This window comes from Podarcis melisellensis, assembly GCF_964234715.1.
Source record: "Podarcis melisellensis genome assembly, chromosome: 7".
Classification (NCBI taxonomy): Eukaryota; Metazoa; Chordata; class Lepidosauria; order Squamata; family Lacertidae; genus Podarcis; species Podarcis melisellensis.
In genome coordinates, this window is record NC_138539.1 from 45554573 (window position 1) to 45580686 (window position 26114).

A 26114-nucleotide genomic window follows, 5' to 3' on the forward strand; every position below is an offset into this window, starting at 1 on the left:
TGGCACTGACCCTAGTGACAGGCTTAGCTTGCTTGTTCCATCTCTTAACTCTGATTGCTATTAAACTAGCTTTAACTGTTGTTGAAGTTATCAGAAAGGGCAGAAATATAATTGAAGTTTAGAGACCATTTTCATATTTTCACATTCGGTTAGGTTGGTATTTATCAACATCCATTCAGACAACATGAAACATTCAGAAAATCACTAGCAGAAGAAATTGAACAGAAATGCTCTGATCTTGCTCCATGAGCACTTCAGTATTGCTGAAGTCAGCAAGATAGAGTTAAATGGATATTTGTTTGGAACTAGGGACTAAGATACACAAATACTGGATGGAAATATGAGGCTGTATATTAATTTAAAAAATAAGACTTCTAAAACATTTTTCTTGATGGTTGCTCCTATTGAACATCCCAGAATATACTAGGCTGTGGATGGGGTTTATTTTATTAGCATTGTGTTATGATGCTTCTGGTTGTTCAATTTTGTTACAGCTGCCTGAAGTTTAGGCTATCTTGAGCATTTTGAGAGCAGGGGAAGAAATAAATACATGTTTAGAGCTAGTTAATACATTTTAGTTTTGTAAAATTAATTTCATTCCTCCTGGAGCTATTTTAATATCTGTTTATTTCCTTTAACAGATAGGTAGCTGTGTTAGTCTGCCATAGTCAAAACAAACAAACAAAAAATTCCTTCCAGTAGCACCTTAAAGACCAACTAAGTTAGTTCTTGGTATGAGCTTTCGTGTGCATGCACACTTCTTCAGAAGTGTGCATGCACACGAAAGCTCATACCAAGAACTAACTTAGTTGGTCTTTAAGGTGCTACTGGAAGGAATTTTTTTTGTTTTGTTTATTTCCTTGTCAGCGATTTTTATTTTCTGATGGATATTTCATTCCTTATTTCATTTATTTAGCATGATGTTATAATTTGTTTATAAATAGTAAATATATGAGCAGTAAGAAAAGATACACTGTATATCATTTATCAGAAATGCATATATTTAAATAGAAGTTATGCAGTGAACAGTTGACTCAGACAGAAAATAATATCTCTTTCTTCAAAAACAACCACGATCTATAGTTTTAGAAATCCCAGTTCTTTTAAAGATTTTCTTTTATTGCAAAGTAATTTGGCTATACTTTTTGAGCCTTCATCTGTGAATTTCATTGCTTGGGTCCTGAACATTTAGAAATTAGAGTCTCTTTGATCCTTAATTGAGAGGCATAAAATTTCCATTTAAGTAGAAAAAAGGGGAATTTTCTTCTTGTTAAAGCAATTCCTTTTCCCCCTCTTTCTTTCCACAGTTTTATTAGAAACTTTGGTCTAGGTCTTCCCTTTTATTTGCTATTAGCATTCAGATCACTTTTCCTAGAGCACCATTTTTCGTATAGAGTGCACAGTGAGCCCTCAGCGCATCGAAATAGTCGTGAAATGTTCATTTCTAAATTTCAATAGGTCAAAGGAGTATGGATCTGTGGGGGACATTACCCATTCAGAAAACTCAAGTTACTGGTGAGTAGCCTTTGCTTTTGAACCCACTGCTACTTGTCATGTGACAGTAGTAAGAAAGCAGAATTGTTTTCTTCTAGTAATGAAGAAGGAGCTTTCCTAGAATGGGAAAACTATATTATTTCTCAGATTGTCATTTTGGAGATGTCTGTGGCTTGCTTTCTTTGATCTTGGATATCATTTGCTCGGATTCTTTGTCAACTCTATGCTTTCTGGTCTTGATACTGTTGGTAACAAAACAGTATGCATATCCTCATAACACAATTATGTTGTGTAGAATATGCCATGGTGGTGGAATCCATTCTTGGAATAAGTACATTTCCCTCATGTGCTCTCTAACACTTCTCTATTCTGATGGTGAAGGTGTACACTTTATTATCCACAACAGCCTAATTCGAGAAAAGTCTGTGTTAACTTGGGACAGTGCTAAATATATTCATTTCCTAGGTAACAAAAAAATCTTCAAAACAAGGGATTGATGAAAATATTCTCATTTTATGGCAATTTCACAAGCTTTCTTTTAATTTTACTGCCCTAATATATTTCCTAGAGAGAACAAGTAAGAAGTATATTCTGCTACATCTTTCTTTATTATTTGTTAGTCTAATTTAGCCTGCTTTTCTTAAGGAAGGCCAGAGCAACTTACATGGGGTTCCTAAGCATTCTCCCATCCAAGTACTAGACTTGTGCATCTTTATCAATTTTGCATCCTCATGTCACTTGTTGGATCCAATATTTTATAACCATAGATGTCCTTGACATTTATTTCACATTCTTGATGTTAAGGAAGTTTGCGTTATAACTACTGCTCTACAAATCAGGCCATCCCCAATTCAAATCTTATCCCAGTGGCAACAGAGGTAATTCAGTTGGTAGAGGATGAGACTTTTAATCTCAGAGCCCCACATTGGGCAAAAGATTCCTGCATTGCAGGGTTTGGACTAAATGGCCCTTGTGGTCCCTTCCAACTCTACAATTCTATGGTTCTATGGATCTTCCATGAATTCGCTAGGTGGCCTGAAGCAAGATACTCTGAGTCTTATTGCAGGGCTGTTGTAAGGATTATAAATGATAAGTAAGCAGGTGCTGTAACACTTCCAACGGTTTGGCTTCAACCCCAAACCGCACTCCTCCATTGTCTCCTGATAAGACACATGCCAACAACCAGCAAAATTATAAGTATTGTTACTTGCCTTTTGCTAGCTGGGTTATGGCTTCTGGTCAAGGCAGGAACAAAAGCATTGGAAATAGGCTTTTGCTGCCGTGATTTTATACTCCAGTTTGTTTCCTGCCTTCCTCGAGTTCAGTACGGTTTGTTGTTGCTCCCGCTTATCCTTCTCAGGCTAGTGCCTGTGTTTCCCCCCTTCTTATTGCCCTTTCCTATCAGCCTTTGTTTTCCAAGATCTTTCCCTCTCTCCCATCAGCTTTGTTTCTGGTGGCTTAACATGTATGAAGCTGCTGTGGTCATCAGGAGATTTGGAGCGAAGTGTCTCTTTTTCTGTAACATCTGAATCAGGAGTGACTGTAGAGACCACTGTTTGGGTGCAGTGGGGGACTGGATGAGGGTCAATAATAATGTGTGAGAGTGGTTTCTGTGTCTGGGTTTCCTTTTCTGGATGGGATTACACTTCTGAAGGAACAGCAGGTATGTAGTTTGGGGGTACTCCTGGATCTTTCTGTGTTACTTGAGGCACAGGTGGCTTCAATGGTAAGACAGATGCACCTGTTTCCAGACCTAGATAGCTTGGCAGCTGTGATCTTGGCATTGGTAATCTCAGATTATTGGAATGTACTCTGATGTTTCTCTTGGGCTTAGTCTGGAAGCTGCAACTAGTGAATGCAGCGACTAGGTTGTTGACTGGGGCACACCACCAACACAATAGAACATATTTGCTGAGGGAGATGCACTGGCTGCCAGTATCCTACAAACTGAAGTTCCAAGGTTTTGCTTTTAGTATTTAAAGCCCTAAACAGTGTGGGACCAGATTACTCAAGGGACTGCCTTGCCCTATATATCCCTGCCTGGTAACTGGGTTCCTGAAATGGAGCACTCCTGAGAATACTGCATGCCCCAGAAATGTGCATAGTGTGTACCAAGAACTGGGCTTTTGGTGTTGCAGCTCTAGCCCTCTGTAATGAGTTACAAACAGAAATTAGACAAGCACCTACCACCTTGATATCTATTCATATATTTTGATTTAACAAGGCTTTCCTTGAAGTGTGACCCAGTCAGTTTATGGAATATTGATTGTATAATTGTAGAAATGGTTTAAATTGCTTTTAGTTTACCAATACCATATGTTCTATTTTATCTTACTGTACACCATTTTGGTAGCTTTTCATTTTGAAGCAGGATAGAAATGCTATTTTTTAAAAAACCCCAAACAAACTTTGATCCTAGATTAGGCACAGCTCTGTGAGTTGTACTAATGAATAAAGCATATATAAACATATCCAGGATTCTGTATTATTTCATTTATGTTGTGATATTACCAAAAATACTAATTATATTTGAATATCTGAATCCACAGAGTGTATAGTGAGGTTTGGGCATAATTCTTTACATTCAGATAAGTGAATTTTCACATAGCAAGTGGGTGGATAGTGAGACCTGTGTGTGGTTTGCAATTGATAGCAAAGTTTACATTTTTACCATCATACCGTGGGAATCTGCTGCCAGTTGCAGCTTCTCAACACAAATACACACAGTAAAAAAACCAAAAACATAAAACCCCCCAAAATGTTCAGTGTGTACATAGGTAAATCTCCGCTAATGTTCCATTGTATGCAGAATATCAAATGTAACACTCCTCTAACATGCCTCTGGTACATTAACTCCTGAACAATATTTTAAATATTGTTGACCTGTTAAACTAAACGACATAATGAAAAATGAGGCAATTCTAATGGTGTCTTTTTCTTTTTTTCTTTCCAGTTAACAATATATGCCGCACTCCATGGAATCTGGCTGAGTCTGAGAAAGCTGTGCTTTTTTCCACCATACAGGGCAGTGCAGACTGGTTGTTTGTTACAATGCAATTATCACAGGCTTCAGGGCTAAGACTGCTATTACTCTCTCCTCCTTGCTTTGGCACAAAAAGCACGCTGAGGGTGTCTTATTGCGGGTTTGCCTTACGGTAGATTAGATTAATTATTACTATGTAATGCAAGTAAAAGCAAATAAAGCTTAGCTAGAAATAAGTTTAAACTGCTGCCTTTTTGGATTTCTAAACAATAAAACCGCCAGCTAATCATGATGGAATGCAGTGAGCTTTTCTTGTATCAATGAGAATAAGAGGACTATTTACCCTGTGGGAAGGATATTTATATCAAGATAAGCACACAAATATGAGTATAGAAAGAAGGTATCTCAAACTGAGAAGGACTGAATTTTCTTTGAAGACTCGAAGTTGTGCAGAAAACAGCAAAATTTGCTTGAAAACAAATATAATCACTTGTGCCTTTTCTGCATTGTTGTTAATGCTAATAATTCATCATGACAGCTCAAGGTGTTAAATATTTTGCTTTACAAAATACTGATTCTGCATATTTGTAAAGGGGGAGAAAATGAGTAATTGCATGTAATCTATGCATTGTTGCCAAGCCATACAGAATTTTACTTCTAGAGGCATTAGAAACTAAGTTAAAACAACCAAGTTTGGAAGCATATTTTGGTACATATTTTTTTCTATAATTTGTATAACATATTGCATTAACAATTTGAAGTGCTAATTATAGCAAATACACACACCCCACAAAATGTATGCACTGTTTGAAATGTAAATTATTGTTAGAACACTTTTAATGGATGTTGCCCTTTTAGTGCCTTAATCTGTTTTACTGCCAGGTCAAATAAGTGTAGAAATCTCAAATACCTATTATGTGTCAGTGGTTTTATTGATCAAAGTATTGTAGAAGTTAGTTCCATTTTCATGTGTACAATTTTAAATGAAATTGCCTGTTACCAAGAGAGATTTTAATCATAAATACAAAAAGTAACAAATGCTTGTACCACGAATTTGAAACACCTAGAACACTTTAAAATTCCAGATAATACAGGAATTGAGTACATTTTAAGCTCTTGCTTTGTAGCAGGAATATTATTGTGGTATGAACAGTATGGCTTATTTTATTTTTTAACCAAATACCTCTTCAGTAACTTATAACAGCTTTGCAGTTGTGTATTAAATAAGAAGCACTGGAAAACTGATTCGTCTACATGACGATTTGCATGTTTAAAGTGGTATTGAAAGCCACACTAATAGATATGTAATAAGCATATCTGTTATTACTATGGTAATGACTCGTGCTCATTTAATACAAAATAAAACTAATTTATGGAAGAACTATTTTGAAAATGACTGTGGTATTTTTCTCCAGAATACACTTCTTAGGAAGTTTGGGAAATTATGATGCTTTACAAACAGATAACTGTCAACATATTTAAATCTGATACAAACTTGATAAATTTTTTTAATTACATTTTTATAATGTCATACTACATTTTAATACAGGGTAAAGTAGAAAAAAAATTCATAGGACTTTGAAGAATTTATTTTGATATGTGAATTGTTAAATCCCATTTAGTAAGCACATAATGACTTTCATCAAAAGGAAATTATACCAGGTACACAGCTCTTAAAAGAGAATATTTACATATATTTTAATTTATAATTAAGTCATGATTAGTAGTAAAAACCTGTCAAGCTTATTCTGCACTCTTTGGAAGTCGGTGATACTGTGCAGTAGATACAGTAAAAAGAAGTAGCACGGACTCTTAATTAGATGATGAGATGAGATGGGGATGGCCAGAGAAGACTGACAACAAATTAAGAGTTGGGTTGTAGCAGGGGAGACCAAGAGGAAGGTCAGAATTGTTCAGGAACAGATTTTCTTAAATCGGGCCTTGAGGAAGGAGAGAAAAATGGTTTGAGGAAGGAAAAGGAAAGACGGAATGGAGGGCAGCATGGCATAAGCTGCCAAAAGCAGCAACTGGGAGGGAGAGACAAAGGAGAGAAGGCAATAGATGAGCTTGTGACAGCCACAGAGTAAGAATTGGTGTGAGAGGGAACACGCAAGAAGAGGTGGAGCAGAGAGGTTGACCACTGTAAGTTCTTAAAACTGAACAGGGAAGCAACACTGGAAATAAGTGGGGTCTGATATGGCCAAAGGGAAGAAAGGATGAACCCACCTTAAGGAGAGGAAAATGAAGAAAGGCCAGCAAGTGATTTGGGCAGATAGTGATTTTGGTGCTTGCTTCCCCTGGTTCAAAAGGTGCGGGTTTTTTTATTCTGTTTTCTTGATTAAAGTTGTATAATTGTACACTGTTTCCATGAAGATGGATAGAAAAAAAATGTTTATTTACAGATGGGTATAAGCATTACCTGTAAATGTGCAATTTACAGCCTTTTTGCCAGATTAAAAATTTTGGTAGAGGGGATGAGGGGTGCCTAGGAGGGAGGATTAGAGTACTCACGACCATATATACATATGGTAGCTTAATAGCAACAGAACTAACATAGAATTTGATAGGAGATGGAGAAGGGTATTGATGCAGAACAATACTGATCTTTGCTGAAAGCTATGTGGTGACATTTCATGAGGGTTCACCTGTTACATTCTGGAGAATTATGCCTAAGCCCCAAATTTAGGGTGCCCAATTGGTTTCATCTCCAGGGCATATTGTTATATTCAGGAATCAATTCCTATGGTGGGCAGGTGAACCTGTTAAAATATTGATTCCTGCCCAGTTCTGAATTTGATATCTCCACCACACAATGTCATTATATTGTGAGTTAATGTTCCCATTTAAGTTATGTATTGTATCAAGATCTGATATATTTCTCAGTATTGTTTGTTTTCACTGTGCTGTTTTGTTCTCTGGTGTTCCTCAACCCATATGTATATATCTTCTACCTTATCAGTCCACTTCATGAATCATTTGGAGTAGCTGTTGCCTGTAAAACATTATGCTGCAATAAACCAATGAGTCTGTAAAATGTCACACAAGTTCATTATCGTTTCTTTAGAATGCTATGGTTACTATTCTGAATGAAGTGTGTTCTCAATAATCCGAATAATAAACATCTGCTACTTATATGGTAATTCTTAGAATATAAATTTTGTAGGGGAAAAGAAAGTATGGAATTAAGAAAACAATTGGAAAAAATCACCTATTGATAAATATCCATTGGGCCTAAGAGAGTGTAGACTTTTCTCAACCCTCTGAAGACAGAAGGAAGAGATGGACTAGAGGAAATTCTTACATTGAGAGAAGGCTGTTGGAAGATTTAAAGCTGGCAGTTCAGTGATTCCAAGACTTACTGTTCTACCTACTCACAGCCAGGTGCATGAGGTGGTCACAGGATTACTCAGTGTTTTTTTCCGGGGGGTACGCAGGCCTAAACATTTTGTGAATCTTTGTACTTTTGTCCATTTACTGTATTTCCCCCGATATGAACTATAAAATGGTGATTTTCAAATGAGAGTACCCCTAAACTTTTTTTTTTTTTTAAGAAAAGAAGCACTGGGGTTACTGCCAATAGACTAGAATCCCTCTTCCAATATGTGGCATGCAAATAATTTGACACTGTAGAGCAGGCCAAAGTGATGCCTTCTACATGTTGGACTACAGTTCTGATCTTCACTGGCCATTGGCTATGCTAGTTGGGGTTGGAAGTTGCATTCTAACAATAGGAGGGTACCATGCTGTAAAGGATCTAGATTCTTCTCTGTGGGAGGCAAATCTGGACGTTGACTGTATTGAAGTTTATGATGAGGCAGGTCTCTAGGAAGCGTTCCCTTACATTCAGATCTGATGGGAATTCAAGCCCAGCCAGTTATTGGCATGGTTCAAGTCCCTACTGGCAAGGGAAGTCAAGAGAGTGGTGCCTGAGTTGTCCCAAGTGTAAATTGCTCTCTGTCAAGCCACACAAAGGCAAAAGGGGCGCAAGCCCTAGAGCAGCAATAAGGAGGAGGCTGCAGCCCAAAGCCTGCTCTAAACCTAGTAACCATTGAAGGAGTGGTTGGGTTACATGGCCTTATGTTCTCATAGGGCTGACAAATTGGACCAGACTCTTCATTCAACATTGGCAATTTTGAATGGCACATTTGGGTTGTGCTTTCTTTGATGTGGCTCCTCAACTGTGAAAGTTTAGACAATGAGTTTCTGCTGACAAAACGTTTCCATTAGGCACTAGGAGTACATTAATGATTGTTCTTTGGTGTAATTGTTCTCATGCTGCTCTATTAATTGGGCTTAAAAAGAATAACAGTTATTGGAAATTGCACTGGAATCAGATGGACCTGATGAGTAGTCTACAAATTGGAGGAATATTAAATCACAGATCAAGCACTATAGACAGAACCATCACATTGCCTCAAAGACAATGCTTTTTCATCAAAGCTGTGAATATATACAGCTCTTATTTAATAAGGATGCCTTTAAATCAGCCTAGAATTCAGGAGCCTTGGTAATGAGGGAGCTTAGTGTAAAAATATTTCCACTTCTGGCTGCAGATTGCAGGTGGAAGTCATATAGGTATGGAAATTTGCAGATGAGCTGGGAGATGCACTTTGACACAACTCAAGTGAAGTGTGACACTTTTCAAAACAACCCTAGAATGCAGCACCTCTAAGCAATGTATCAAAGAAACCAGATATGTATCTTTAATTATCAGGGCTAATAATTTGTTGGATAAAAGACTAACACTTCTTGCCACAATCATAATTTCCTTTAATAGTAAATTGGGTACTTGACTACCTAACAGTTTGCAAGCAAAATAGGGCCAGGCAAATATAAAGCAGTAATTATATACTTAGGGCATTCCTTAGGTATGCTGGAATATATAAATGTATAAATTAGAAACACGTCTTTTTTAAAAAAAACAACCTCAAAAACCGCCCAACAAAGTTGTGTTGTCAAATCTATGGCTGAGCACTTGCGACAGAGAACATCAATTAAAGTATGGTTTGAGATAAAGGAGAGGTGGGGGGAAAGAAACGAAAGGAACTAAAGAATGAATTGACCAGCTGAAGGCCCTGACTATTTCATTCCGATACTAGACGGGGTTAATTCAGTGATAACGGGGGGGGGGGATGCATGCAGAGTGCGATATTAAACGCAGTAAGCAGGGCTTCCTCCGAAGTAAGCAGGACACGCTGGGAACATGCCCCTCCCTCCACCGGCCAGGATCCTTTTGCACGAGCACTTGCCGGGAAATCCTATTACATCCAGGGGGGTTTACATCTGAGTAACTAACGGGACATACCGGGTCCGATCACGAGGCTAAGCAGGCGGAAGCAGCGCGACTGACGGCGAAGCTTCCTCACGCGGCTCCCTTCTGAAGCCGCCGCCGCCGCCGCCGCGCGCCGCGGCCACTGGGGGCAGCAGCGAGGCGGCCTTTCCGGAGTTGCGCGCGCACCCGTCCGCGCTTGCAGCGTCATCCTGAGGGGCCGGTTTGAATGAGACCCCGAGGAAAGGAAGCGCCGCGCCGCCAGAGCTCCTTCTCGCTTCCTCTGCGCGCCCTGAGCTGCCGCCGCCGCCGCTCCCGCCGTCTTCCTGCAGGCTGCTCTCGCTCGCCGCCATGCCGCTTTTCACAGGTGAGCCTGCTCCGCCTCCCGCCACCAGCGCCGCGCAGGGGCCTAGTGCGGCTTCTCCTTCGTAGGCCTTGCTGGGGTCCTCCCGCTCCCCGGGCCGGGGCTCGCTTGCACGGGGCTGCGTGGGCTGCCTTCTCCGAAGGGCCTACCTGCCCACCAGAGACACGGGGAAGGAGGGAAGGCGGTTTTTATCAGGTGCGAAGTTGGCTTGGCATCATGGAGACACCTGCCCTGGTGAGGGAGGAAGAAGTAGGGGGTCGCTTATTGTTTGCAAGAGTCCCCTTCCTGTCCAGGAAAATGGGGTTGCTGCACAGTAAGCCTTCCTCTAGTCTTCTCATGCACTGCGTAAGCCACCCGTCCTGGATGATTTCGAGTGGCAGTCTTCAACCTTGCCAGAATCTGGGCCCCTTTTGATCACAACATGGAATACCGGACCTTATTCATAAGTTATTTTATGCACACACACATCTTCCTTCCTTTTCCCCAGTGGTGATATATGCCGCAAAGGAGAATATAGTGGGCTCCTGTGTGGGAGTGTGAGAATTTTGTTGAATGCTGCTAGCCATGCAGTGGTGACGGGAGCTTTCCCTCTAGAAATCACCTTTGCATACAACTGTTAAGACTGAGTCCTTGTTTTCCTTTTCATCTAGTAGCTTTCTGTCTAGCCTTCTTTTTTATCTTTTAAAGTGAACAACAAAATGATGGTTGGTGTTGATGCCATTGGTGTGATCCATAAAGATCAGGACGTGATGCATTGGGAGGTACTGAGGACTTTGGGGTCTTCTGAAGACCAATGGTTTACATGATGAATAACACTGTGGTGAATGTCTCAGCTTGCACATGTGAAAGCCTTGGTAGAAGTTCAAATAATGACCCAGTTTGCAAGTAATGCTAAGCCCACCCATGGCTGACCATATAAGGTTCATTATTCTGCAAAGTTCTTGACTGCAGAATCCTTTGTGCTTGAATATTGAATCTTTCCTTTAAATTTGTGCTTTACAATATTTCATTGTAAAATGAAATATAAACCTCTATAAACCTTTTCAGTGTATACAGCCTGTAAGAACTGCACACCACTGTACCATAACTTGATGGTCCTATTTTTCTTTCTTCCCCCTTGCAGTTAACGTAAAGTGGGGCAAGGAGAAATTTGATGGAGTGGAGCTGAATACAGATGAACCTCCAATGGTATTCAAAGCACAGCTTTTTGCTTTGACTGGAGTTCAGCCTGACAGACAAAAAGTGATGGTGAAAGGTGGAACTTTAAAGGTAGAGTCTGAGAATAATTTTGCCATACTTTTGTCATTGTGTGTTTTATAAATTTCGTGGATTGTTGCCGTTCTTAGCAGGAGAAAACATTGAGTTTGGCTTGTGGGATACAGGTAGAGAAGCACCAAAAAAAATAAACAAAGCAGGTAACCATAAAGTGGTGCTTCCCTTTAGGTACTTATGTTTTGGGTATGGTAAGCTATATGGCTGAAAGGAAGACTACTTCCTGTGTGTAATGTGATAACTAAAACTAGCATATTGATGCAAACCAAAGAGAGCTGGTCTGCTTTTGTGATGTTTTAGAGAATGTGTGTGATACCAATTCACCAAAATGGGTGCAACCCACCAAGCATTGCTTCCAGATGTGCCCTGTTCAAATGAGCCAGAGCTCAGTAGTGCTTGGTAGGTTGCAAGAGGTATATGCATGCAAATATATAGATACACATAGACACTTGTTGCTTTCTTTTTCGTTTGATGCAGTGAGCTGATATGGTAAAAACTATCAAATCACTCAAACTTTAAGCTTTGGCAATTTGATGCCATGAGTACTGCAGGAAAATTCATTCCTGTGTCTAGGACATTGAAAAACTATAATGTGTCCTAAATAGGGCAGCCATTGAGGAATGGTTGAAAAGCCTGGGTATATTTTGCCTGGAGAAGATTAAGACAAGACATGAGAGCTGATATCTGAAGTACTGTTACTTGTTGAAGATGGAGCAGACTTATTGTCTCTTGCTTCAAAGGGCAACACTGAAAGTGATGCTTGGAATTGCAAAGAAATAGATTTTGGCTAAAATTATGTGAATACAGTGGTACCTCCGGTTATGAATGTAATTCATTCCGGAGATCCGTTATTAACCCCAAACCATTCTTAACATGAGGCGCGCTTTCACTAATGGGGCCTCCCTCTGCCACTGCGCGATTTCCACTTGGATCCTGGGGCAAAGTTCACAACAAGGAGCATCTACTTCCGAGTTAGCGGAGCTCGTTACCCAAAGCGTTCGTAAGGAGGACGGTACGTAACCCGAAGTTCCACTGTACTTCCTAATGCATGAACTGTTCAGCAGTTCTTGTAGGACATGCCGTGTCTTCTTTGTTAGAGGTATTTAAACAGAAGAGGGATCTGTCAAGGATTGAGCAAGAATAAACCTTGAGGAAGCAACATGCACATACCTGTCTCTAATGTGTAAACACTTTTCTAGCTGCCTTAGCAAGTAATAGCTGTCGGTAAATAATTCCTTCTCGGCTATCTTAAGAACTTGCTTATTTTTGCAGGTAAACAACATGAAACACCTGCTATTTTATGGCAACTTATGCTTGTATATAGTTGGGAATATTTTCATATATAATTAGAAAACCTATAAAACATGAAGCAGTCCTAGATATTACACTGCTTATTATATAGTTAATGGCTTGCACAAAGAATGGCATTAACAAATACAGTGGTATCTCGGTTTACGAACTTAATCCGTTCTGGAAGTCGGTTCTTAAACTGAAACCGTTCTTAAACCGAAGCTCACTTTCCCTAATGAGGCCTCTCGCCGCCAGTGCCCTTTCACAGTTCGGATTCCGTTCTTAGACCAAGGTACCACTGTATTCATAATCTTCTGAGTCTGTGGCTTGGACTCTAGCTTCCATCCTTTGAATGGAAAGGTACTCCATTTGTGGGATTAGACTTCCCACCTCTTCTTTTCCTTAGTGGCCCTCTGCCTTCACATAGTTTTGAAGGTTAGAGGACCATCGGGAATTGAATGGCAAGAGGACTGCAGCAGCAAGAAGGAATTGCTGAAAATCAGGGGGCCCACCTTGTGAGAGTGGAAGTGCTGATCCAACACTTTGGGGAACAAGCCCATGTTTGCAGTTCAGAGTCGCTGCAAGTGTACTCCCCATCCATGATACTGCACATTTTCAGTCTCTTCTGTGATAAAGGAATGTTCTGTGTGCACATAGCCTTTCCCTGTTTCATGTATTAAGTCTTTCTAATGGATGAGAGTGAGAGCTTTTACATAGGTGGGGCTCTATGTGTGTTCTTGAAGCTGCTGCACTGCAGTTCATATTGGTGCAATCTGCATAAAGTTATTCATGTTTTTGTTCTGTTGGAATGAATAGCACTTAACTACGTCTTTCTGGGGATTGTGCCTTGGGTTTTGCAGCTACTAGATCTGCTGACTCATCTTAATATTATTTCAGGCACTTAAATTTGTTTTGTTTTGTTCAATAGGATGATGATTGGGGCAACATCAAAATAAAAAATGTAAGTATTGCTCAGTGACTATATTGGGCTGGATGTCTTGGATCCTAATTTTTCTTCAGTGAATGGGGTTCACAGAGTTCACAGAATGAGACTTTTCTGCCTCCCCCTTCTCTCTACACTTTTGTGCCCCTGTCTTCTGTGCTTCTTTGGGGTTGGAGACCCTTGGTAATGGTGTGGGATATGGTGTGGAAGCTGCAGGTGGAGGGGGGTTGGGCAGAAATCCCCCCTTTTATGTGAATTGTTAAAACCTTCTGAAGAAGTGTGCATGCACACGAAAGAAGTGTGCATGCACACGAAAGCTCATACCAAGAACTAACTTAGTTGGTCTTTAAGGTGCTACTGGAAGGAATTTTTTTTGTTTTGACTATGGCAGACCAACACGGCTACCTATCTGTAACTGTTAAAACCTTGTTCTGTATTTGCTACAATTATTCAGCTGTGAATGTGGTAGTCGGGGTTTTTTGTTGTTTGTTTTTTAAAGAAGAAGCAAGCATAAAGCTAGTAATGGAAAGTCAGACTTAATGGCTGATACCATTACTTAGCAATCTTGGTAAAAAAAATCCTGAATGCTTAGTAAATAAAAGCATCACTGGAAAGAAGAGAGGCAAGGTTAATTAAGAATATGACAGAGCCTACATTTTAAAAAAATGAACTGCAATATACTGATAGTGCTCAAATATTATTTTTGAAAGATATTCCCTAACATGCACAAGTAAGCAAAGTGTTAAAGGGTCTAAACCACCATGCATTTTATTTCTTAATTGTCTAATTATAGTCATTGTTCCTTTTTTGAACAGGGCATGACCTTATTAATGATGGGTTCTGCTGAGGCGCTTCCTGAAGAACCAATTGCTCGGCCTGTCTTTGTGGAAGATATGACAGAAGAACAATTAGCCTCAGCTGTAAGCATATTTTTTCATCCCTTTGCAGAAGTCTGAATGTACTTCCTCATATTGCCACAAGTTTAACTTAATAATGTGTTGTGAACTTGCTTCATTTTCAGAGAGAAGTCTGGATGTATAAGAGCTGCAAACCTAGTTTTGTATGCCTGAGAAGGGTGTTTGAGAAAGTCTAACAGTCAACTGCTTATTGCCTATTAAGCTAGGAAAATTTCAAAAGCAGTTTGTGGCATGGTGGTGGGGTAGCTGTTTAAAGGAAAGAAATTGGATTCATTGGACTACAGCAAGCCTTTGCATGAGTCTTAAGGTTGCAATACTATACTTGCTAGAAGTCAGCTCCATTGAACTCAATGGAACTGTTGAGTAGACTTGTATAGAATTGCACTTTGGATCCATAGTGGTGCCTTAGTTAAAGGGGTAAAAGCTGTTCTTTTTTTGTTTGTTTGAACAAACCACTTAATTTTGTCCACAGAAAAGTAATAGCTGTTCATGTACTAGCCTTAGCTGTGCGAAAGTGCTATAGAACTAAATGTTGATAGTGCTCTCCTGGAAATCACTCAGGAAAAACTGCTGTAAAATATTCAAGCACTCTTATATTTTTGTGGTAGATGGAGTTACCATGCGGTTTAACAAATCTTGGGAATACGTGTTATATGAATGCTACAGTTCAGTGTATTCGCTCTGTGCCAGAACTGAAAGAGGCCCTTAAGAGGTAGGTTTCATATTTTATTCAATGATGTTCAAAATCATTATTAAATAGAGATTGTGGCTTTGGGGGATGGGCTTCAGTATGAGCACCTTATTGTTTTTAACATTCAACTTCTCTTCTTAATGGGTACTAAATATATTGATGCTTACAATTTGGTGGTAGAATTCAGATCCAGTTAGTGATTATGAATTATTTTAAAATTTGATTTCTATTCCTATCCAATTTATTCCAGAATTTTTTCTGTTTCTTGTTTGCCTAGTGTAGCATATTCAGTATAATAGCTTCTATGTTGGCTTTTAAGAATACTTCCCAGGTTGCCAAATCCTAGAGTATTGTGATTTGAGATGTGATTAAGACTGATATAATAATGCTTTCATATTAAGTAGTTGGTGCAGAATTAATTTGTCATGCTTTTAAAATAGTGTTTTCACACTTAATGTTACTTCTGTGTGTTCTTTACTGCCACTTTGCTCCCGCTCTTTGTGAATTCATCAAGAAGCAGAATAGGCAAAGGTTAGTCTTGTTAGCACTTTGGGAGGTAGGAATCAAATGACTGACTTGTATAACTTGCATATAAAACAGAGATTAATAGAAGTCATAACATTCTGAAGCATTCCAGATGGGTTAACAGTTCAGCTAAGCAACTCTTTATGGACTTGTTGCCCTTTTAAGGCCTTGATTTGGATCTAAAGGTGTTCTTGTGCAATTGAAAGGCAGTTTTGCTTATGCAAGGTAGCTTTCTGTACTTTCTTCCTTTTCTGCTCTTTCGCTGCAGTCCCCTGTGCCACACTCCCATGTTCTCCCAGAGGGTTCCTTAACCCTTGGGTGTAGCTTGTCAGTGGGCATAGGAGACTGGTAGGGAGAGGAAGGGATCGGAAAGCCATATTGCACAAGTGAAGTTCTGATTGCTCATGTTTGGGCCCAAGCGCTTGGCTTTTAAACAGTAACTTCATTTTTAGTATATCCTGAGATGGTAATGGTAATGATAAATATGGAAGCCATGGTAGGTGATGGTTGTGCCATAACTCAGTGAACTCAATGTGTATAGAAATGCAGTTATTGGAAGGCAGACTCTCTGGAACCCTGCAGAATAGAGAACTGGTTTTATCTTGTGTTGTTGGGGAGATTCTGCTTTGGAGTAAATTTGTGGCCTCAGTTCATTTCTGTGTACAGTGAAAGGAGCAAGACAAGGAGCCTAACGCTGTCCCAATGTCACTGGGAGTAGAATTTCTGGGGTGGGATGGAGGAACAAATAATGAGTAATCCAAACTTGGGGACACAAGGATCCTGGAAACCTTGTGCTTTCCTCTGCACATGTGCGCTTACTGTTCTGCAGACACTAGAGGACACGTTTTCATTATTATTTTAAATGGAAGCTGACTCTACACTTTCATTAGATAAGTTTTGCTCCAAGTAACACAGTCCTGATAAAATCCACCTCAGCATTATTTTTGTGGGGGCTGCATTGATTCCAAGGCCAAATTAAATAACATGTTTCAAACATCTCTTTAGATATGCTGGTGCCTTAAGAGCTTCAGGAGAAATGGCCTCTGCTCAGTACATCACAGCAGGTTTGTATTTGATCATCAATGTAGAGCTTTCTGCTGCTTAAAAAACCCCTCTTTGTAACGGAATTGTAAGGATTCTATTCACTAGATTATAACTGAGGGGAAACCAAAGGCAAGCGGTCTCTTAACAGGCAAAGAAATACATCTCATTGTCTTATTTTTGTACTTCTGAAATGTCTAGGGTTGTCCCCACCCCAAATCAACTACTGTTGTTTTGTTGAAACTGATTGGTTTCTTACAAATCTTCAATTCTATGATTCTATCAACAGTTAATAATGTTTCTTGAGTTTTCAAAGAATCTGAAATATAACTAATGATTTCCAAGTGTGAAGTTTTATAATTGTGTTTAAAGAGCAAAAATATCCTTATTCAGAGGTGCTCTTGAGGAACTTCTGATAAATTTTGTAGTAACAATTGGCTTTGGGTGCCATGAAGGATTCTCATACACTGAATCTCCACATGCAGCAGTTTAGTCTTGTTACAAGGGTGTGATGTGTTTTGTCCTGTTTTGCAGGTATATTGTTGGGGCATATGATGTAAAAAATTAAGTAGCCCTGTACTAAAAGCAATACTATGGTATACAATAAAAAGAGAAATATTTATTTGAACCTTATTATGTTTATTGTATCTATCCATTAGTGCTTAACAATTTAATGTTTATTCACTTTTAAAAACAACTCTGTTTTATTTTTAAGCTCTTAGAGATTTATTTGATTCCATGGATAAAACCTCCTCTAGTATCCCTCCCATCATTCTCCTCCAGTTTTTACATATGGCCTTTCCCCAGTTTGCGGAGAAAGGGGATCAAGGCCAATATCTTCAACAGGTAAATGCTTTTATTTTACTTCCTAATATTCAGGCAGCATATGTCTCCCCAAAATACATCTATTGTTCAATGAGTTTCATATGTTTCAGTTGTGAGGCAATAATTAAGTACAAACCTACATACAGTTTGTGTAAACTTGAATTTAATAATTGTATTTATATGATTCTGTAGCAACTATGAAGAAAAACACTTTTGAAATAATGTTAATACTTCAGATTTATGATGTTTGCAGTAAACTCAAATTAGTATATTTATTGCAACTTCTTTTGTCAAACTCAAGCTATCACTGTGCCAAACGTTTGCTTTTCTCTGCTTCTTTCATAGGATGCCAATGAATGCTGGGTTCAGATGATGCGAGTCCTGCAGCAGAAGTTAGAAGGAATTGAAGATGACACAGTTATGGAAGTAAGTGGTCTTAGTCTTACAGTCCTGGAGAAAATGGTATTAACTCTGTGCTCAGCCAAAAACAGCAACAACTTTTGATTTTGACACACACAAAAAACCATGTGCTGACTGTGTGCAAGTTTTGGGGTAAACCTTAAGGACTGTGACCTTTAGTACATAACATTTTAATATATTTATTATACTGCTGCATAGCTTCATTTCCAGAGGCTTGCCAAATGTGTCTTTCTCCCCCAATATTTGAACAACTGACTGTAGTGGCAACAGAAAACCCATCCACATTTTTTACTTAGAATTGAAGTCTCAAATATTAGCACTGTGTAGAAAAAACCTTGAGTAGCAACTACAGAAATAAGAAACTCAAGCTGTTGAATACGCCACCATCAATAAAAAGTTGCTTTGATGGAGTATATCTGAGGTACATATACCTAGAGATTTCAGAGAGCACAACTGTCCTCATTTATACAGTGTTAAGGAACAGCTTTAAGCTCGCACAATGGGTTTGTCCATGCAGAGCTCTCATTCATAATGAAGAGGATGGGGGATCATTAGAGCTCTCCTGTTCACTAAGAGCTCCTGACCGAGCTAATGTAGATTCTGAATGTGCTGGAAGCTGTCAGTCAGTGGCTTCCACATGTGGAGTACCCACTCAACCTGGTCTCACTTCCACTCCCTGCCTTCCTCCTTCCATGTCCTGCAGCTGCTTTAAGCAATTTCACATAGGGAGAGGAAGTGTTCCACTTTTCAACAGCTGTCAAAGCTCAGGTCTGTACCCAGTCTTAATGAGCGCAGTAATACTGAAGGTCAGGCATAACATTGTAAGAGTAAAGGAACTGGGAAGATGTAATGTGGCTTAAAGAAGCTCAGAATGAGAAGTCTGTTTCAGAGCACAGTTCAAAGTTGTTGGTATTGACCTTTAAAGCCCTAAATAGCTTCGGCCCTGTATACCTGCAGGAGCGTCTCCACTTCCATTGTTCAGCTTGGACACAGATCCAGCTCCGAGGGGTCTTCTGATGGTTCTCTCACTGCGAGAAGTGAAGTTATAGGGAACCAGGCAGAGGGCCTTCTCGGTAGTGGCACCCGCCCTGTGGAATGCCCTCCCATCAGATGTCAATGAAATGAACAACTGTATAACTTTTAGAAGACATCTGAAGACAGCCCTGTATAGGGAAGTTTTTAATGTGTGATGTGTTACTGCGGTTTTACATTTTTCCAGAAGCACATGGGCGACATATAAATAATAAATTGTATTATTATATTACTTCTTTGTTTTTACAGACTGACTCTGGAGCTTCAGGAGCAGCAGCAGCACCTCCTAAAAAGAAGAGCTTAATTGACCAGTTTTTCAGTATTGAGTTTGAAACTATGTATCCTAAACGTTACTGGCAATACATGGGGGATGATGTTCATGGTAATAGCAACATGGGCAGGGTTGGGATTTTACTGACACAAGAGGAAACATTTTTTTATAGGATGGGTGATTATTAACATAGAATAGAAATAAGGAATGGCACGTGGATAGAGGGAAATGAAAATCTAAGTTTGGGAAATCTCCCAAAGTGGGAGCTACACAAACTTTGTTTGTTAGTGAATCTGGGGCATGGGTGAGGAATCTGGGGCCTTCCAGATGTTGGACCCCAGACAGCATGGCCAGTGGTCACAGGCAATGGGAGTTATAGTCCAGCAGTCTCTGGATGGTCACAGGTTCCTCATCCTTGATGTGATGTAGCAAGGTTTCAAATCAAATAAAAAAACAGCCAGCTGTTTTTGTTAAACAGTTCCAAAGTTGCAAGGGGCGGGTGGCAGGTGAAGTTCATGCCAGGATGTGCAAATGTGTCCTGTACTGTTTGTTAGCAAAAGAATTGGTCACTGCTATCAAAACAGCTTTCCTTGAAATAAGCACCATTGTTTCGCAGCAAATTAAAACATGCTGAAATGAAGAGTAAGTATTGACTGGCACTCGTTTTAACTGTTTCATTAAGCTCAGCAGTGTTGAAATAGAGCAGCACTTCAAGTCTTTGCATAAATATATATTTGTCCTTAACATTACGCAAAGCATGAAATGCACAGAAGCAGAAGAGGAGGATGTCACAAAAGGAAGAGAGAATCAACTCCAGCTTAGTTGTTTTATCAATCAAGAAGTAAAATATCTTTTCACGGGTCTTAAACTGGTGAGCAACTTCACTTCATTGTCTCTGGAAGTTGCTTTCTTTCTGTAGCACAGTGCTTGAAAGACCTTGCTTACTTTTGGCTGGCTTGAAAACAAGCCACAAAGATGGTGGGGATAGGGAGAAAAAAATGTTGGGTGGGTTGTTTGGACACAAAATGCAGATTTGTGTCCTGAACATGCACTCCCAACTTTTAGGTGTCTTAATCTGTAAAGCAGAATTGCATTGCAAGTTATGTTTTGCATTTTGCCTTCTCTATCGCATCCGATTGCTATGTATATACCATTTCTTTAGTAGCTTAATTTTTTCTATGCTAATAAAGCAGAGAATTCAAGAGGACTCTCCTCCTTCTTGGTCTCCTTCAAAACTGATATGGTGTTAAGGTAGAAGCATGAAATGTAGACTAGTATTCCTAAGTGTGAGCACAGGATTAAGAACGCAGAACAGATGCGGAGACTGTCCAGACTAGATTGGGTTGTATGAGCAGATGTCTGATTGTACAGTGTGGAATGTCACCCTTTGCTTTTTAGTTCAGACTTTAAAATGCAAACTCAAAATGCCACCAGCTGATATCATTTCAAAGACATCTCCGACTGTTCCATATCTCCCTATTCTTGGTGATTGCTTGAAAGTGCTCCAGAGATTACTGCATTTAAGACCCATTCATTGGTATAGGCTATATCTTATTTTGGCAGAAACCAAAATAAAAGCAGGGAGAGGGCAAGTTAAGACACCAAAGCAGGGGTTTTGGAATGATTTTGTATGATGTGATGTAGTATTATGTTTCTGTTTCAGCGTCTTCAAGAAGAAATTACCAAGCTGTCTCCAACATTGCAAAGAAATGCACTCTACATAAAATCTGTGAGTAAAATTTGTAGCCATAAAACTGTTTATGTTGACATTTTAGAGGGGTAGAGAGTAATAAAGTTCAAAGACCCTACAATATCAATAGATTGGATTTTGTTGTGCTGCATAAATTGGAGAAGTACGCAGTATAATTCTAAGTATTGTGATCTGATACCCCATTCCAATACTGTAACAAGTAGCTTATGGGAGTAACTTGTATCACCTGCACAATGTGCATGTACCTTGCTGGGAGTGGGGGCAGTGTGGGGCTGGGTAAATAGTGCAAGCCAAATATGGGAACCTGATACTACTTGTACCAAAAGGTGTGTATTTTGTTTGTGGATTTGGCACATAATCCAGTTACAGTGGTACCTCAGGTTACAGACGCTTCAGGTTACAGACACTTCAGGTTACAGACTCCGCTAACCCAGAAATAGTATCTCGGGTTATGAACTTTGCTTCAGGATGAGAACAAAAATTGCAGCGCAGTAGCAGAGGGAGGCCCCATTAGCTGAAGTGGTGCTTCAGGTTAAGAACAGTTTCTGGTTAAGAATGGACCTCCAGAACGAATTAAGTTCTTAACCCGAGGTACCACTGTATATGGAATTCAGTGTTATTATTTTCAGTGAAATTTCTTCTTGTAATCCAGGGTCGTACAGGATACAAAGTTTAAAATGAATGCATACTTCATTTGCTTCCACTTGCAGCTAAGTAGTTACTGCTGTGAATATTTTGCTTGTTTTAGTCCAAGATAAGTCGCTTGCCTGCCTACCTGACTATTCAGATGGTTCGTTTCTTTTACAAAGAGAAAGAATCTGTGAATGCCAAAGTTCTCAAAGTAGGTGTTTCATACATTATTATTATTATAATTATTTAAATTTGCCTATAGTTCTTCATCCAGAAGATCCCAGGGCGGTTCAAAACACCACTACAGTTCTGCTTTTTGATCTACCTGGTGGTCAACAAGCTGCTAAGTGAATTTGGGTACTTCCATGTCAATTTAAACTGTTGTGATAGGAGTGAAAGCTGAACCAGCATAGCCCATTTGATTAGGAGCATGAATTTTCCGCTAGAAAATGTTTCAGACCAAGGGATAGTATGAAAGCTGTAACATGACAGAACATTCTGCAGATATTCATAGAATATCTATTTATGTGTTAAGGGTAGGCTATTAGCTCCAGCATATACTTTATGTGCAAAAAGTTCCAGATTCAGTAACTAGAATCTCCAGGTAGAAACGTGGGAGTTGCTGCCAGTCAGGAGACAGTTCTGAGCTAGATGGCCTGACTCTGTATAAGGCAGCTTTCTATGTTCGTAAGTGTTTTTTAAGTAAATCCTGAGTTTTGAGTGAAAAGACAACTTTAAATGTGTTAACTGCATTAACACATTTAAAGCAGTCCTGGGAAATGGTGTCTGTGGTGGTCAGTTAGCTTCATATGATGCTTTACAGAGATGTTAAGCAAGCCTCTCTTCTACCTGCTCCTAGGATGTTAAATTCCCTCTTATGTTGGATGTATTTGAGCTATGTACATCAGAACTGCAAGAAAAGATGACCCCGTATCGATCAAAATTCAAGGAACTAGAAGACAAAAAAGCGAATCAGCAGCCAAAGAACGTAGGTGACCTATTAAGATTGGTTTAGCAGTGTACCTAATTTTATTTTATGCGCAGGCCTTAAATAAGAGCCAGCATTGGGCAAGTGAACCATTATGACCCAAACATCATTTAGATGCTTTATAATAATGCTGTATTTTCAAAAATTTAAGGTTTGAGTATCAACATTTGCTGTTGAATTTCATTAATTTCTAGACCTAGTAATTGTATTAGCCACATTTTTTTTAAAATAAGTATGCAGCTGCCATTTCCCTCTTGCTGACAAAGACTTCCCTTTAATTTTATTAATGGGGAAAGCAGAGTGGCTAGTTCTTCACTGGTTGCGCTTCTTACTCTGGCTATGATACTTTTGGAGCTTCTGTAACGCTTTGACACACCATGGAATTTGCTCCAGACTTTTAACTTTTATTTAGAAATCGTTTCTCATTGATAAAGGTAAACAGTGATCATTTATTAAGATGATATAAGTTATTTTATTTTTTAAATGTATTTCTCTTTTGCTTTATATGAACATAACTCGTGTAAACTATAAACATGTTTATTTTTTAAGTCTAGTAAAGGCGATGGTGCACAGAAGGAAGTTAAATACGAGCCATTTTCCTTTGCTGATGGTAAGTGGAAATTGAAAGGACTTTGGATACATTTAAAACTCTACTGATTTTTTTCATCTTAGATTACCATAATGCATTTAGGTATTGAAAATGGACAAAACACATAAGCATTTTTATTATTTCCTTGTCTGAATATCTGAAGATATATTTGACCAAGTGAGTGAAGGGTGTAAGTGGTGTCTGATAAATTGCACAGCTTAATATTTGAATAGTACTTGATTGCAGTACCTATGGTACAAAAACTAAAGCTCACAACTGCTACAGAAATATAACAGGAAAGAGATCTAGTGAGATCATGTCTTTGTACCAGGCAAGCATTTGATCTTCTACACTCTTTTTTTGTTGTTGTTAAAGTAGATGATTTTAAAATTTTATTTTGGCTTGCACTTGTTAAAATGGAACTGTGTGGTTTTTCTACGCATGTTGTTTTTAGTCTGCTGCAGATAACAAGTCTGGACAAAAATAACACAGGTAGCAAGGCTGATTTCTTCCCAAAGCCTGTTACATGTAGTTCTGCTATTCGCTCTATGTGTCTACAAATTTCCTTAACCCCAGACACTGCTTAATTTTGCAGGCAGTCTCTTCCTTCACATGCTTAATTTGGTGTCCTTGGGTGTGTGCTTATGTGGAGAGAATGCATTCATGAATAAAACTTACTTGAACCCAACTTTAATCCAAATGGTTTAAAATATATTTTGTATTAAATGGCTTAGTTGCATTTCCCCAGAGCAGGGTTGGGGAATCTGTGGTCCTTCAAATGGATTAAGGATCATAGGAATTGTAATCTAGCAGCATCTGGAGGGCTATATGTTCCCCATCCCCACTCTAAAGCAGGGGTTGGGAGCCTTTTTGACCCAGTGGGCAAGCCACTTATCAGTTCCAATTCTCATGGGTCAACTTTGGCAGGTCTAGACCTCAGTGCTGGGTGTCAAGTATTTTTGCAGCACTGGGTGGTAAAGCTGCTTTCTGCAGGAATCCACTGTGCAATCAAGTACTCATGCACAGCTGATTTAGCTGCTTCAGTATCTGCCTGACACTTGACACCACATGGACAAAGTTCGGGGAAAGTAGGCTTGTGGGCCAAATTTGTGGGATGGAAGTTCCCCATGGCTGCTGTAAAGATTCCTGTGGCAATCACAAAGAGACATGGGTTAAGTGTGCGGATTGTTTACTGTAGTGTTACATTATGATCTTTCTCCCCCAGATATTGGCTCCAACAACTGTGGATATTATGACCTACAGGCAGTGCTAACACATCAGGGAAGATCTAGTTCTTCTGGACATTATGTATCTTGGGTTAAAAGAAAACAAGGTACTGAGGCAATTTTAGACACTAGCAAAATAATAGTACTTGAAGGTTGGCTGGTTTTATTGAATGATAAATTGGAAATCCTAGTTCTGAATAGTTCATGTAATATGTGGTATTAATTTACTATTTCTTTTTCTTCACAGATGAGTGGATTAAATTTGATGATGACAAAGTCAGCATTGTTACACCTGAAGATATTTTGAGGCTATCAGGGGGTGGAGACTGGCATATAGCTTACGTTCTACTTTATGGGCCACGCAGAATTGAAGTAGTGGAAGCGGAAGCAGAAGCTGATCAATAGACTTCATTTTTACCATTTCTGCCTAGGTGTGAAATAAATTTCTTAACTCCAGAGAGCTTCACAGAGGCTGCAAAATTGGTTCCTTCAGTCTACTGTCATTTGGAGCGGCAAGGAAGCAAATCAGGTTTTGAAACTGACCTCTGCACTAAAGTCACTACTACAGTCACTCAATAGTTGTTATATTTGAAATTGATTTTAGTTTTCGGGTTGCAAAAAAGACCATTTTAAAACAACTAAGTTTTAACAAAATTAAGCAGGCCTCCTGCCCTTTCCTCTAATGTTCTCAGCAAGATATTTATTACACACCTATTCATGGATCATTTCGTTGTTAATTCTTGCATGGTTTCTACCAGTTCAGTAGCTGTCGATCCTTTCTATTGTGTCTTGACAGCTTTGTCAAGTGGAATATCAATTGTTGCCTCAACATGTAACACAGTGCTGCTGCCCATAGCCTATGGAAATATGGCTACAATCACGTATTTGTCCAGCCTGATGTGCCAACCTGGTCTGTTCTGTTGCTGGCATTCCATGACTTTGAATAAATGGTGATCAGTAATGATGGTGCTTCTTACATAAATGTTTGGTGTTTTGTCTTCTTGCTAGAGCTTAATCGTACACCTCTTGGCTTGTATCCAGTGCAGGGCTAAGTAAGTATCCCATCCAGCTTCGACAGGAAACCAAAGAATACAGTTTAGCAGAACTGTGATAGAGTGGTTTAAATTGAGGTAAAGGGGACAGTTTTGGGAAATAGTTCTTATTAAAAACTTACTTGAAGAGGAGCAATCTACCTTCTTATACTGCATGTTGATGTTACATGCTTTTAAATGGGTTTAAATACTATGATGGGTTTCTGTAAGTTGGTGCTCTGTATAGAAGTCATTGTGTAAGCAGTCACTTCTCTTCCACCATATTCTGATTCTTTCATCCTGTTCCTCCTAGAAATCTTACAGGCTTAATAGTTGGTACACTTCCCTAGTCCACTCTTATCTCCATGGAACGTATATTTTGTTGGACCTGCCACAGAAGGCCAGTTTTCCTGCTACAAAGTCTTCAGTAGTAATTAGTTAATTACCTAGTAATAGCAGTATATTATAAGCATGAAAAAATGGTGTAGTGGAGTTTCTGGCAACAGAAACCAACGGTGCCCAGCAAACCTAGGTCTGACAACTTTCTAGGATTTGAATTGATTCAATGTGTTTGGTGAACAGTAAGGGATCTACAGGAAGCC

The 26114-nt window shown here is 39.2% G+C and overlaps 2 protein-coding genes across 3 annotated transcripts in view; both read left to right on the top strand.

Annotated features, from left to right (window-relative positions):
• ROCK1 (Rho associated coiled-coil containing protein kinase 1) overlaps window positions 1–7521 on the top strand; it is a 59525-nt gene extending 52004 nt beyond the window's left edge. The window contains exons 33-34 of one of the 2 annotated variants that reach the window (XM_081918029.1): window positions 1459–1515; window positions 4448–7521. In XM_081918029.1, the coding sequence (XP_081774155.1) occupies window positions 1459–1515; window positions 4448–4451 (61 nt within the window). In that variant the 3' untranslated portion in view covers window positions 4452–7521. The remainder of the gene's footprint in view (window positions 1–1458; window positions 1516–4447) is intronic. The other variant, XM_081918030.1, reaches the window with a different exon arrangement.
• A 2409-nt stretch (window positions 7522–9930) lies between these two features.
• Window positions 9931–25463, top strand: USP14 (ubiquitin specific peptidase 14). The gene is made up of 16 exons (XM_081918109.1): window positions 9931–10113; window positions 11234–11379; window positions 13601–13633; window positions 14431–14535; window positions 15141–15244; window positions 16754–16812; window positions 17505–17635; window positions 17960–18040; window positions 19316–19404; window positions 20094–20208; window positions 21001–21066; window positions 21797–21889; window positions 22538–22666; window positions 23216–23276; window positions 24481–24588; window positions 24729–25463. Exons 1-16 carry the CDS (start codon window positions 10098–10100, stop codon window positions 24884–24886), a joined length of 1494 nt encoding a protein of 497 aa, XP_081774235.1. The 5' UTR covers window positions 9931–10097; the 3' UTR covers window positions 24887–25463.
• Window positions 25464–26114: the final 651 nt, after the last annotated feature.

What these genes read in the sequence shown, in the direction of transcription:
- USP14 (XM_081918109.1), top strand. An exon ending in ATGCACTCTACATAAAATCT is followed by an intron (nt 21,067 to 21,796) that starts GTGAGTAAAATT and finishes TGCTTGTTTTAG; the next exon opens with TCCAAGATAAGTCGCTTGCC. An exon ending in TTGGGTTAAAAGAAAACAAG is followed by an intron (nt 24,589 to 24,728) that starts GTACTGAGGCAA and finishes TTTTCTTCACAG; the next exon opens with ATGAGTGGATTAAATTTGAT.